General features: G+C 35.9%; 1 protein-coding gene across 2 annotated transcripts in view; it reads left to right on the top strand.

Annotated features, from left to right (window-relative positions):
• The window catches only part of hyd (E3 ubiquitin-protein ligase hyd), a 534,145-nt gene that overhangs the window by 252,065 nt on the left and 268,830 nt on the right, over positions 1-13,250 (top strand). For both annotated transcript variants that reach the window (XM_017617625.1, XM_017617630.1), the window contains exon 8: positions 9,874-10,833. In XM_017617625.1, the coding sequence (XP_017473114.1) occupies positions 9,874-10,833 (960 nt within the window). The remainder of the gene's footprint in view (positions 1-9,873; positions 10,834-13,250) is intronic.

Genomic DNA, 13,250 nt, shown 5'->3' with positions numbered 1-13,250 from the left:
TATCATTAGTGAATTCAAAACACTTTTGTATTTTATTAGAACTGAACTTTTTTCCCGAGGCTTGATTGAGCTTCCTCCTACATTTTTAAAGCGTGGCAATAATTCGCCGTTGTGGATGCGGGGCGGATTGTTTCATACCAACGATCGCCTTATGAAACTATTTGGGATGCCCGTATCGAATATAGAAAACAAATTTTCGAATTTTAACACGTGTCTAAGACTACCACAAAAAGCGACACTTATCCATCTCTGGCTCGTCAATCGCAGCTACCGACTTCGCAGGGCAGTCCCTGTACTGGTGGTCCATTTGTCCGCATTTGAAGCACGACGCTTGGATACGTTTTTTCGCTGTGCAGTCTTTTGCATAATGCCCGAAGCGGGAACAGTTGAAGCATCTGGTTGGCGCTGCCTGAGCTTTCCCGGCTTCGCCTTCGCAAGCCATCTTCTACCGTAGTTTTTCGTACCTAGGTACTAGTGCCTTCAACCCATCCAATGTAGTGGCACCACTGAAAATGATAGCGCTCCCTTTGTGATCGCGTAGACCATCCACTATCAGCTCTACCAGCTCACCCTCGTCGATGGGCGCAGCCTGTGCTATCTGCTGCATCGAAAGTATGTAATGCATCAGGATTTCATTCTTAAGCCAGACACGCACCTCGAGCTGCCTGAATATTTCTTTTGTGCTTATCTGTCGCTTGAATTCCTTTCGGAGAACCAGCTTAAGTTGTGCCCAGCAGTGGAACTCGGCCATTTTGGTGACGAGTAGTGCGCTACCCGTTAGCATGCGCCGTGCTAGAAGGAGCTTCGATTTGTCATCGCAATTATAATATTTTGCGATGTATTCGAATTGTAATTCGGCACCATCATCGCCGCTAAATTTTGGCATGGCGTTTTCTAAGTCGCTAAATTTTATAGCATAGCTATTCATAGTGACGCTGCCCTCAAGCTCGTTGATCTCTTTTTTTCAATTTTAGAATGCGAAGTTTCTTTTCGAGTTCCGCTTCGAGTACCGCTAACTCGTCGGGTGCCGTTCTTTGTGTGCCGCTGGCGTGCTCTGCTGCGGTAGTGCTTGAGTACTGTGCGGCCGTAGATTTGCTACCGGGTTCAGAAGTTGCTACTGAAGAGACTGAAGGTTCGCCAAGTACATTAGCTGCTAGATGGTCATTGAACGGTGCTGAGGGTGCTTCTGAAGGTGCTGAGGGTGCTTCTGAAGGTGCTGAGGGTGCTTCTGAAGATGTTCGGGGTGCTGAGGGTGCTTCTGCAGGTACTGAGGACGCTTCTGAAGGTTTAACGGAAGTCGCGACCTCGTGTTGCTGAGCCCTCTGAAGTAACGGCAATTGGGCTGCTGAAGTACCGTTGGCACTTTCGTTTTGCGGCGGTGCTCCCACTGTCGATGCCAACAAAACTTTAAGTTGCCGCAAAGTCGCTGACGGTGGAAAACTTAAAGCTCAGTTAGTCTAGACTTAACTTAATTGAACTTACCGTATGAAATCATCAATAATTACTCAACACGTCAACTTAAGCCAAAAGCGGACCTAATTTGTTTTTGTATTTTCTTTTTCAGCTGTTTACCAGTCCACCGCCTAATATGCCACATCAAAAAAATGCATGCAAACAAAAATGTTTGCGTTCATTTATTTTTAAGAAATACAAAAACGAGAGTCTGGCAAGCCTTATTCTCTCACCGCTCTCAATTTTCGTAAGGCCGTAACTTAAGAACCTAAAATTTACAGGTTCTTAAGTTTCTTACAGTAAGTTAAGTTTTAACTAACCGCCAACACAGTTTCTCATATAACAGGTTGACCAAAATATTAAGTTGAATTAAGTTACGGAAATTAAGGCTAGAATAACTGAGCTTTTACTCCACTGCTGCGTAAAACGTAGGCAAGTTGTTGCCTTCGCATTTTTTATATATACGACTTCAACTATAACTTTTTAATTTAGTTTTTCTATAGCGCGGTTCTTCAACACCTGACGCTGTTGAAGTTTCACGAAGTAATGCCTTTATTCGGTTACAGTATTACCATGCACATATTTTATGACAGAGAATATCAGTGTTGCCAGAGTAATTATAATACTGTGTTTACCACCATATTAATCTACTACAGGTAATAATTATTTTTAGTCTCTGTTTAAAGCCGTTTTTCTCGAATTTAAAGTTTGTTAAGTTATGACAGTATTGAAATACTTAAATGAGCGATAGGCTCACAAATACATACACGTACATATATCTTTTGTGGTAATCGAAACTTTCCATATCCTTATGAAAATATTAAAAACGTCTTTTAATAGCATATTTCCTGTTTTAATGCCTTACAGCACAAACGGCGTTTCATTCCACCAAAAGCATTTTCAAGCATTACAGACATACCTACATATTTCTCGCAAGGCATTTTTACATTCATGAAACAAAGCAGAACAGCCACCCGCGATGTTGATTCGTTTCTGTCTCGCCAACGACTAAACGATAGAGCGTAAGAATCAGCGTTGCCATTTTACGCGTTTTCCGGATAGATTTAGCCGGTTGTGACAGCAAACAGCCGGAAAAATTCGATTTAGCCGGCAGCCGATTTGTTAGCCGTTTTGCAAAAAAAATAGCCGTTTTTAGCCGATTTTGCTCTTCGCCTTATTTTATTAAAATTCAAATATAAAAGTTTTTATTTTTACAAATTTAGTGCTCCAAAATCTATTAGAAATGGCTAGTCTTATCTCTGAGAAAATTTTCATGTCGGACTGTGTTATATAAAATTGAAAAAAAAAAAAAATCAATCAGAAAGTGAGCCGATTTCAATGTTTTTTGTTTTAAGCGAGTGACCCAAATACACATAAACTGGGACGCGTCATTTTAGCAGATTAAAAAGTTACAAGTTTTGCTGAAATTTTGCAGAATTTTCATAATTTTTACACTAAGTGTGAAATCTGTTTGTAGTATATGTTGTTTGTTAAGTAATGAGCTACATATTCATAAAAAATAATACGTATTAAATAAACTAAAGAAAAATAGGCAAAACTTGCTCAATTTTGCGTCCCAGTTTATATTTGGGAGAACGCAGCGGGAATTTTCTTCATATAATTTTTGTTATGAATGTCTTAAATTTAAGTGTGAAGTTTTATTCGCTACACTTAGAAAATAAAAGAGCACGAATTTCGATGTGGAGCAAAACTCTCTGGGAAGACAATGCATGGCGCAAACATACTTTTTAAATTTTATAAAATAAAACTGCAGTAGTTTTCATCTTATGTGGATAATTCTTGTGACAAATACATAGTTTCGTGCTTATATTTTTGTATATATATTTCTAGCAGCACCACATCTTTATCAGAAAATTCCGAGAATCCAAAAATTGGTACTGTTACAAGTTGCAGGCATCATTTTTCCTGTTCTACGAATAATGGTACATCTTTCAGAGGTTTAAAGATATTTTGCGTCAGCAATTTGTTATCAACCTACGTACCCTACCTCGGAAAAGCAAAAAACTATATTCGAACGTTTGCTCAGGTGTACCGAATTCTGGCAGTTTGGAAACGCGCAACACTTTTAATATTTTTATCCAACTTCAAATTTTTTTTTCTACTTTTTTAAGAAACAAAAATTTTTCTGCTAGTGAATCTGGGGGCATGATTTTAGTTAAATGTCATAAACTTGTTAAAAGTGAAGTGGTCAGCAACAACAACGAGTGTCTAAATTAAACTACCTTCTGCTTTCACAGCTTTACCTGTTCATTTCTCAAAATATTGCACTCCGACTAAGGAAAAGTGCCATACTTTCAGCTAATATAGCCGTTTTGCGGGACAAAACGCAACCTACTGAAAATGATCCAATATTTATAAGGCAAAATTGTTTTAATAGAAAAGAAAACGCCATAAGTTTGTAATTTATCTCTGTTTTTATATTTAAGTAATACAAACATGACTTCTGATGTAAAGCTTAGCTACATACATACGTATAACGACAGTTTTCTTTGTTAAACAAAGATAAAGTGGTGTACAGCTTAGCTACGTATAAATTATCTTTATTAACCAAAAAAAAAATTCAATGGATTTACTAGTCTTTCTAATTGTAGTTTATGTATTTAAAAAAAATGTATTTCTGGTTGAAACATTTTAGCCGTTTTTTTTTGTCCAATCTAGCCGGTCGCCCTGAAAAGTTCGTACGTGTGAAATCAAAAACAACGTTTTATTATACCACAAACTGTAAAAACATACCTCGTTTATTTGCCATAAATAAGACATGGGTACAATAAATAGTTGTATGAAAAGAAAACTATAGAAATTAGTTTTACAAAAAATGTTTAGTAATATGAGAAAGAAGGATCTATAAACAATAAATGCGGCCTTTTACTAAAAAATTCATTGCACCTACGTGATGCTACATATTATATTAATAGAAAATGAAAATGGCGTGCCTCGGGCTATTACCGTTTCCATTCTGGTAAAGCTTTTAAGGTACACCTCAGCTTTTTTTGAAATGTCAGTTAAGCTGCTCTAGCGCTCAAGACCTTATATAATAACTAGATACATTCACATACGTATATAAATACATTTTTAAACGGGATCTTAGCCGCAGAACAAAAACAATTTTTTAAAATTCGACTTAAGTGCATATACCGATGCGCTAAAGCGCCCAAATACACCGCACAAACTGCTGTTCAAACCTCCTTTTTTCATACCCTCTATATATAGATCAAAGATCTATCAATAAGTATTGAACGTGTGGCATATTTCGTGATATCAACTGCATGCATTTCGAACAAATTAGATGTGGCATCACCGTACATATAATAAAAATTATAAATGATTTTGAATAAAATAACATTAAGATAAGATTGCCAGGCTTCATCAATTGGACTTTAAACTTCTCGACACACTTAACAATTAACGAGTAGATTGCCCAGCGATAATTTTCTTCGATATCTGGTTAGTTATTTTCGCTAAGCGCTGTTGTGTTGCCTGATCAACGCAATTGTTTCTAGTAGTGTTGTCACCGCTACACACAACCACAGTTCAATTTATCAAATTAATGCAACTTTTTTAGTCTGACTTTATACACGGCAAACTTACCAAAAGTTACCAAAATAAAAAAATAGTTTCCAAGTTACCAAGGACTCAAAAAGTTACCTATTTTGGTCACAAGTGACCAAATGTGGCAGCCGGGGTCAGTGTTGCCATATTGGTTCTTTTGGAGCTAGATTTAGCTCTTTATTTTTCCATTTAGCTCCGAAAATTGGGCTTTAACTCCTAGCTCTTCTCAAAATTATCTAGCACTTTTTTAGCTCCAGAAAGTTTTAGTTGTGTTTGGTAATATATTAAAATTACAAATCTGTAAGTTCATTGTACAAGTGTTACCTAAAAATTTATTTGGCTCTGGCGATCTCTGGCTATTTTCGATATCTTCATATTATTCTATTTCGATTAATACTTAGAAAACTTCCATTCCTAATGCAAATGGCGCGCAGTCAAATGGAAGATGGGCAAGTAAGTCAATTAGTTTATGCAACGTGCGCGGGAGCACACAAACTATATTGGGCAGTGATTCGAGCTCCGATAAGCTCAGACGGTGTATTCTCTCTCAGGCATTGATAAAGTTACAAATTTCAAAATTCAGTGGAAAAATATACATTTGTATCCACGGAAAAATACAGACTGAACCACAAACTCATGGATCTAGGTTAATGAATTCAAACAGTTTGTAAAGTACTTTTAGTTCATTGTCTATCATATATGTATAAGTTTGTACATGCATATAAGTGTTATAACGAATTCGAAATATAGGCACCTCATTTTGATTTTAAAAGTGTTTTTTTTTAGCACTTAAACTTACAAAATTCGTTGTTTTTATTAAAATTTCGGAAAATGTAAAAACAACCTTACGGCAATAAATGCTCAACTTTAAATAAAAATCTAGCTCTTCATTTTAGCTACTATTAGTATTATTTAGCTCTTTTTTCGGCCGTTTTAGCTCCAAACGAAATTTTTCTCTGGCAACACTAGCTGTTGTGCCGACCACATCTATATATATATGATCTATATATAATAGTACAGAGACAATTTTCTTTCAAATTAAGGTTCTGGATCTGAAGCTTTGCACAAATATTTCAGATTTCAGAAAGATTTTTAAAATTTTACATTGAGCAATTTTATAATGTAAAACTGAATATGACACTTGCATTCTCATTTTCACCAACTTTGAACAATTTCATTTCTTTATTTTCAATTTTGTATGGTTTTAAAATGCTGAAAAACTTAAAAAAATCCTGGCGGGCGAACTGAGGGAACGGTAAGGTATTTTAAGCTCTCCATAAATATGCGTTTCAGACAATCTGGTTATTTCAGTTTTCTCTTGCGGGTTACAGAAGGGCGAGAACTCTCCCCAGAAAAATTAAGATTAGTTCCACAAGAGATTATTTTGCGAGATTTAGCCGATTGGGTATTTGAACCTCAGTCTGGTGTAATTAATCAAAACCACTTGGAGGATCGATCAATTTCGCGTCCACAAAATAAGCACTGTACGATAGTTAATAAAGAAATGGTGAATATGTTGTCCTGAGAAGAAATGGCGTCGATATCTACTGTCGTTTCTAAATATCCACAGGAGCAAGTAGAAGTAAGGGAGTTGCACCTCATGACTTGATACTAAAAGTTAGAGCAGTTGTGATGCTAATCCACAACCTAAATATGTACATATGAAGGGTTAGTTAATGGTCTCGCCTAATAGTTAAAGAATTACAATGTAATTGTTTGGATGCCGCAATACAATCATGTTCATATAAAGGGTTAGTTAATGGACTTTAAAAATGTGATTCGAATTATACTATCCCATATGGGTGAAAATTTCTCAACTGGACATCGGATTTCAGTCAAGTTCGAATTTTTGTGTGAAAATTTGTGGGTAGAGAGGTTTATAGATGTGAAACAAGGCACATAAATACAGGTAAACGCCAAAATGACGTTGCTCTCATGAGAACCAAACCTTTAAACTTCAACTTGTTTTTCTTTTATTTCCTATATTTCGGTACGCTTTCAAAGTCATATCGTTATTTTTTTTTAATGTCCGTTAATAACAAATTTTAATTAACATTTGAATTTTTGTAGTGCTGTGCGGTTTATACCTAGTGTGCAACACCTTAAGCGTTGTTTTTTATGTGGTGTTAAATATAAAGCAGATACCACTAATTTTTTTAACGTGCCTGAATGTCCCTCGCGTAAGCAGCGTTGCGAAAGCAGCTGTGGGACAGAGCTGCAGCGAAATACGTTAAACATTTTAAACATTTTTTCACAAATACACCGGGAAAGGCACGTTTGATGCCAAGTAGAGATGGGCACGGGCCGGGCTAAAATTCTTACCGTGCGGGCTCGTGCGTGTTTTTGAAAGTAGATTTTGCACTCGTGCCAGGCCGGGCCTGAAAATTTAGGCCCGTGCCCATCTCTAATGCCAAGTGCTGTTCCTATGCCCCTTATGCCGAACAGTCCCTCCAACAACACTGCAACTCAAAAATCAAAAACAGAAAACAACATACAAGTTAACAAATTTTACCTAAAAATGTCTTCAAAATACCATAAATGCCATCATTATTATATATGGTTACGTTAAAAGTCGGAAATATGAGCCAATTGTTAGTTGCTCCTGTACGCGCTTCCTAGTGAACACGTTGCGCGGTGAGCGTGCATGGATCACGATGCGTGATTAACACTATTGAAATAAATATGAATACGCCACAATAAAAATTGACAAATAAATATATGGGATTAGCCTGCCCTAAAAACTATGCAATGAATCTATTTCATGTATGGAATTAACAATAACAACCACGCTGTCAAGCTTTAATAACGGCGAATCAGCTGCACTTGATAGTAGTAGGTTGAATAAGGAAATGGATTAACAACAAAAGCTTACGAGGTGTGCAAAGCTCAATGGTTAGCGCTTCTGACCTTGCACATTGATGACGCGGGTTCGAACCCTGCTGAAAGTCTAGAAAAAAAGAAGTCTGAAGAGGAAATGTGGTGATCTCCGAAATAGCTGCTATAACTTCTACCGCTTAAGTATTGTTGTTTTTTCCATTTTTCATAACAAACAAATCGTGGTACAAAACTCAGTAACACTATTGAAATAAATATGAATACGCCACAATTAAAGTTTACTAATAAATATATGGGATGAGCCTGCCCTAAAAACTATGCAATGAATCTATTTCATGTATGGAATTAACAATAACAACCACGCTGTCAAGCCTTAATAACGGCGAATCAGCTGCACTTGATAGTAGTAGGTTGAATAAGGAAATGGATTAACAACAAAAGCTTACGAGGTGTGCAAAGCTCAATGGTTAGCGCTTCTGACCTTGCACATTGATGACGCGGGTTCGAACCCTGCTGAAAGTCTAGAAAAAAAGAAGTCTGAAGAGGAAATGTGGTGATCTCCGAAATAGCTGCTATAACTTCTACCGCTTAAGTATTGTTGTTTTTTCCATTTTTCATAACAAACAAATCGTGGTACAAAACTCAGTAACACTATTGAAATAAATATGAATACGCCACAATTAAAGTTTACTAATAAATATATGGGATGAGCCTGCCCTAAAAACTATGCAATGAATCTATTTCATGTATGGAATTAACAATAACAACCACGCTGTCAAGCCTTAATAGCGGCGAATCAGCTGCACTTGATAGTAGTAGGTTGAATAAGGAAATGGATTAGCAACAAAAGCTAACGGGGTGTGCATAGCTAAGTGGTTAGCGCTTCTGACTTTGCACGTCGATGACGCGGGTTCGATCTCTGCTGAAAGGCTAGAAAAAAAGAAGTCTGATGAGGAGATGTGGTGATCTCCGAAATAGTGGCTATAACTTCTACCGCTTAGACTTTGTTGCTTTTTTAACTTTGCTTGTAACTTCTACCGCTTAGACTTTGTTGCTTTTTCCTTTTTTCCTAATAAAATAATCGTGGTACAAAGCTCAATAAAAATATTAAAATTAAATGTTAATAAGCCACAATAACATTGATAAAATATAAATAAACACTTATTGCACGTATTGCAAAGTAGGGGATACTTTAATATAACGGCAAATTTAGAAACCGCAAAAAATGTGCTACTTCGGTGACTAATAAAATCAATCTGCTCCAATTTTCAAAACTGCATAAATGGGCGTTTCTTACCGTAATTGTATTTTGTTTGTATGTAAAGACTAATGTGCTTGAAACTACTATTAACTTATAACCCATTATTATTCCTATCTTGGCCAATACATGTCTGACTTCATTCACCACGATTTTGAAAACTGACCAAATCGGCGTGGCCAAATCCATGGTCCCTTCAATTATATATACACATCCGAAAACATAAAAACGATTGAATTAAATCTCGTCTCACTTTTTTCTATTTTTCACTTGGTTGCCGAAGTATTAAATTTAATAACCTCTAATTTGATATATTGCCCTGTTTATAACAATTAACGCATTCCATTGATATTACGAGCCTAAGTTTCATTTTCGAAATTCCTACACTTTGAATCAATTGCGCAAGTTAAAGATGAGTTTTAAATTGAATCTCTCGTTGCCAATAACAATTGGCTTAGACCTAGGAGAACATAATATTATTATTACAATACCGTCAAATGCCTTTTATTCTCCCCCATACAAAATCGACCCAACCTAACGTGTATCTCGAAAACCACTCCAACAATCTGCTTGGCATCTTTGCGCTCACGTCGAGCTACCACATGGACACAAAGTGTACAGAGATTACCTTTCTGTTTTTATTAATACGGGTTTTGTTATAAGGAACAGCACTTACTTAACTAAAGTCCTTCTTCTCCACGTTTTAGAATATTTGTTAAGATTTACTAAATATATACAATTGTACTTTATTTGAACAGAAATAAATCCTGGATTGGAAAATGATGAGGAAATGGATACAGGTGAACAAATTACCGCAACCGAAATAGAAGCCAGTGTTAGTAAATCCGCGCATTCCAATCGCCCAGATGTTATTATTACTCCAAATAAAATTCAAAAAACAGACGAAATGGTTGGCCCCACAACGATTCTCTCACCCACATCAACTTCACGGACTGTTATTGTGCGTGCGATCTCAATAATCAAGAAACCGGAAAATGAAAAGAGCAACACCCATTTCACATTGCCAGACGATTTCAAGCGTACAAATATATCTGCAAATACTTTTCCACCTCGTGGAATACATTTCTGCAAACAAATTTCTTCAGTTACACCCTCTTGGAATATTTTACTTGGACGATGGAAATTAACGCTGGATCTTTTTGGGAGGGTTTTTATGGATGACGTAGGAATGGAATATGGATCATTGCTACCTGAATTACGTGGATTTCCAGTCAAAGAGATGCGTTTTCGAAGGCATATGGAAAAACTACGGAACGGCCAACAGCGCGATCTTATATTATGCAAACTTGAGCGCAACCGGGAGAGTTTAATCATTCAAACATTTAAGGAGTTAAATGCCCAGTTCGGAAGCCAAACAAGACGAACACAAACCCCTTTGACCTTTAACCGTGTAAAAGTAACTTTTAAGGACGAGCCTGGCGAAGGATCTGGCGTGGCGCGCAGTTTTTATACATCAATTGCTGAAGCACTATTAGCAACTGCTAAAATGCCTAATTTGGAATCTACTCATATTGGTGTAAACAGTAAATACGGAGCTCCGTTTTCGAGTATTTTGCGAAATCGGGGAACGTCTAATCGAGAACCACCCACACTACAAAGACGCGCTACGGGAAACAAAATTTTTTGGCGAACCTCGCGTGAGAGAAAACTACTAAATCATGATGCCAGACCATATCTACCAACTACAACCATTACAGGTATGTATTTATGGATATTTTTCACATTCGCGAATGCGAATGTGCGAATTCGAATGCGAATGCGAATTTTAGGAATAACATTAAAAAGGCTATTATCAATTAAGGGGTTAGATCCCGCCTTTCGTCAGTGAAATACATTTTTTTACTTTTGAATTAATAACTCAATACCATTTTATCCTTCTGATTTGTATTTTTTTTTTATCTGACTGATGACTAATTATATTTTAATGAATATAATATATAAAATTATCGCTTGGTGGATTATGCATTTGAATATTGAGCCTATACATACCAGTCTTTTCAGACCTTTTGCCAAATACACCATTTTGCTTAGCTGTCCATGGTGTGTTAGTGCTGCTAAATTAGAGCACAAAATCATTTGATGCTCTGATTGGCTGGATGCTGAGTCTCGTATTATGTAATCTATGTCTATATCAGCCAGGGATGGAATTTCAAAATTTTAATTTGTGCCTAATGGACTGCAAAAATAGTGCCGAAAAGGAGATGAAAGTACCACAAAGTTAAAATTGCTTCCTTTTAAGGCTTTTTAAGAAAAATATATTTTCAGAAATATTAAGTACACGGATTAACTAAATGAATTACACTGTTCGGCAGTCGGCTGGGGAATTGATGAAGCCAAGCTTTTTAAAAGTCTGGATTGTATATAATTTCTCAGTTTTCTCAGGTTGGCTATTTTAAGCGTTTTTTTTCAATTTCCAATAATTAAAAGTAACTAAAATGCAAGTATTCATACCATCAAAATTAATCTGAAACAGCCGTGTCATTTTTACCAAACAGCGTTTATTTTTACCAAAAACGCCGTGGCTGCTGGGTGCACTTTCTTGCAAATAAACATGAAGAAAGATTGTTTAGAACGTTGTTGAAAAACTTTGTTTGCACTTTTCCTTCAGGTTTCTTCTATATTTTTTACATTAAACAGCACCCTAATGGCATGAATACCCCATGGAATAAACGAGTAGAGAAAAAATATATAGCGGTAAGAATGGCACATACACACATATATGAAAGAATGCACACAGGCGACGCCTCTAGCCACTGTGTGTCACAACTTTAAGTCATACCTGATTTAAAACTTACACGTTATTACCCTAAAATTTAACGGGCTATCAAACTGTATACCCTAAAAAATCTGAATAAATTGTTGAAAATTTAGCTGGAACTTTGCAGATTTTTGATAATTTTTGCACATGGTTTGAAATGTGGATTTATACCGCGTTTGTTAGAAAAATAGCCAAAATTGATCACAAGGATATATCAATATTTGTTAGTACCAGCAAATAGTAATTTTTTTTTAATAAGCTGTGGATTATCCTCTAGGTTAGGGATGCCCAAATAAGCACATATGTGTCGCGGGCGACTGCGCGTGCAAAGCTTTGCACAGCGGTGATGGGCAAGCGCGGAAGCAAAAAGTTTTCGGAAGGGGAAAACGAAGTCAACAGAATAGTGAGATTGTATGTGTGACAGTGATGGAAAATGAGTGTGCATTGTGCCATTTTCGGCCCTTTCGGAAGCAGCCGGCACCTTCAGCACAATCTATCGATTTTCGGCACTATTTTTGCGTGACTCAATGCAACTAATAAATATTTCTTTCGGATCCGCAATTAAAAATATTTTTTTTTTTACATTTAATCGTATGTGCTTAAACTGGTAAATGATATAAACATAGAAACACAAGCAGAGGAATCTCGCTTCCACATTCTGCATATGCGCTTAACATTTTTGCTTAAACAAATTTGTCGAAATTTCATCTCTAAAGCAAATATTAAATATCATTTAATATATACTTTAGATTTAAATAATCATTTTTAGTGGTGGGCGAGTCCGAGATGTTTAAATTATCGAGATAGTAGATTCAATTCGCATAGATTTTTTATAACTTTTTTCGTTGAAGGTGTTGCATTTTTTTCCATACTGAAATTTGTATACATCATTTATCATTGTCGTAAGAAAAACTATAAAATAAAGCTTAATTTAAAATATTGCAATAGAAAACAACAACGCTACACGCGCATTCATCCATATAACATAAAATGCGAACTTTCGTTATATGGAAGGAAGTGCGCAACACCGAAAACAGAAAAATTCAAAAAATCAATGGTATTTTCTAGACTCTTCAAACTTGCACCTTATTATACTAGAATGAATGGGCTACAAAAATGTTAACCCAAAACATGTCTACAAATTCTGAACAAAAACTGTGAAAATTTGATGAAACTTTGTTTATTTTTTCATTTTTTCAAGTTTCGATTTATTTGCAAGGTTTTTCTTTGATAATGAGCTACAATTTAATAAAAAAATAGTTAAAATTATTTAAAAAAATAAAATAAATGCCGGGTGACCGTTTAATTTTGTCAAAGATGAAGACAATGATGATAAAACATTAATACACTATATAG

This window comes from Rhagoletis zephyria, unplaced genomic scaffold (genome assembly GCF_001687245.7).
Source record: "Rhagoletis zephyria isolate East Lansing unplaced genomic scaffold, Rhagoletis_zephyria_1.1 Rzeph_scaffold_00030, whole genome shotgun sequence".
NCBI classification, from domain to species: Eukaryota; Metazoa; Arthropoda; class Insecta; order Diptera; family Tephritidae; genus Rhagoletis; species Rhagoletis zephyria.
The sequence above is the reverse complement of the archived record's forward strand: the minus strand, read 5'-3'. Positions and strand labels throughout refer to the sequence as shown.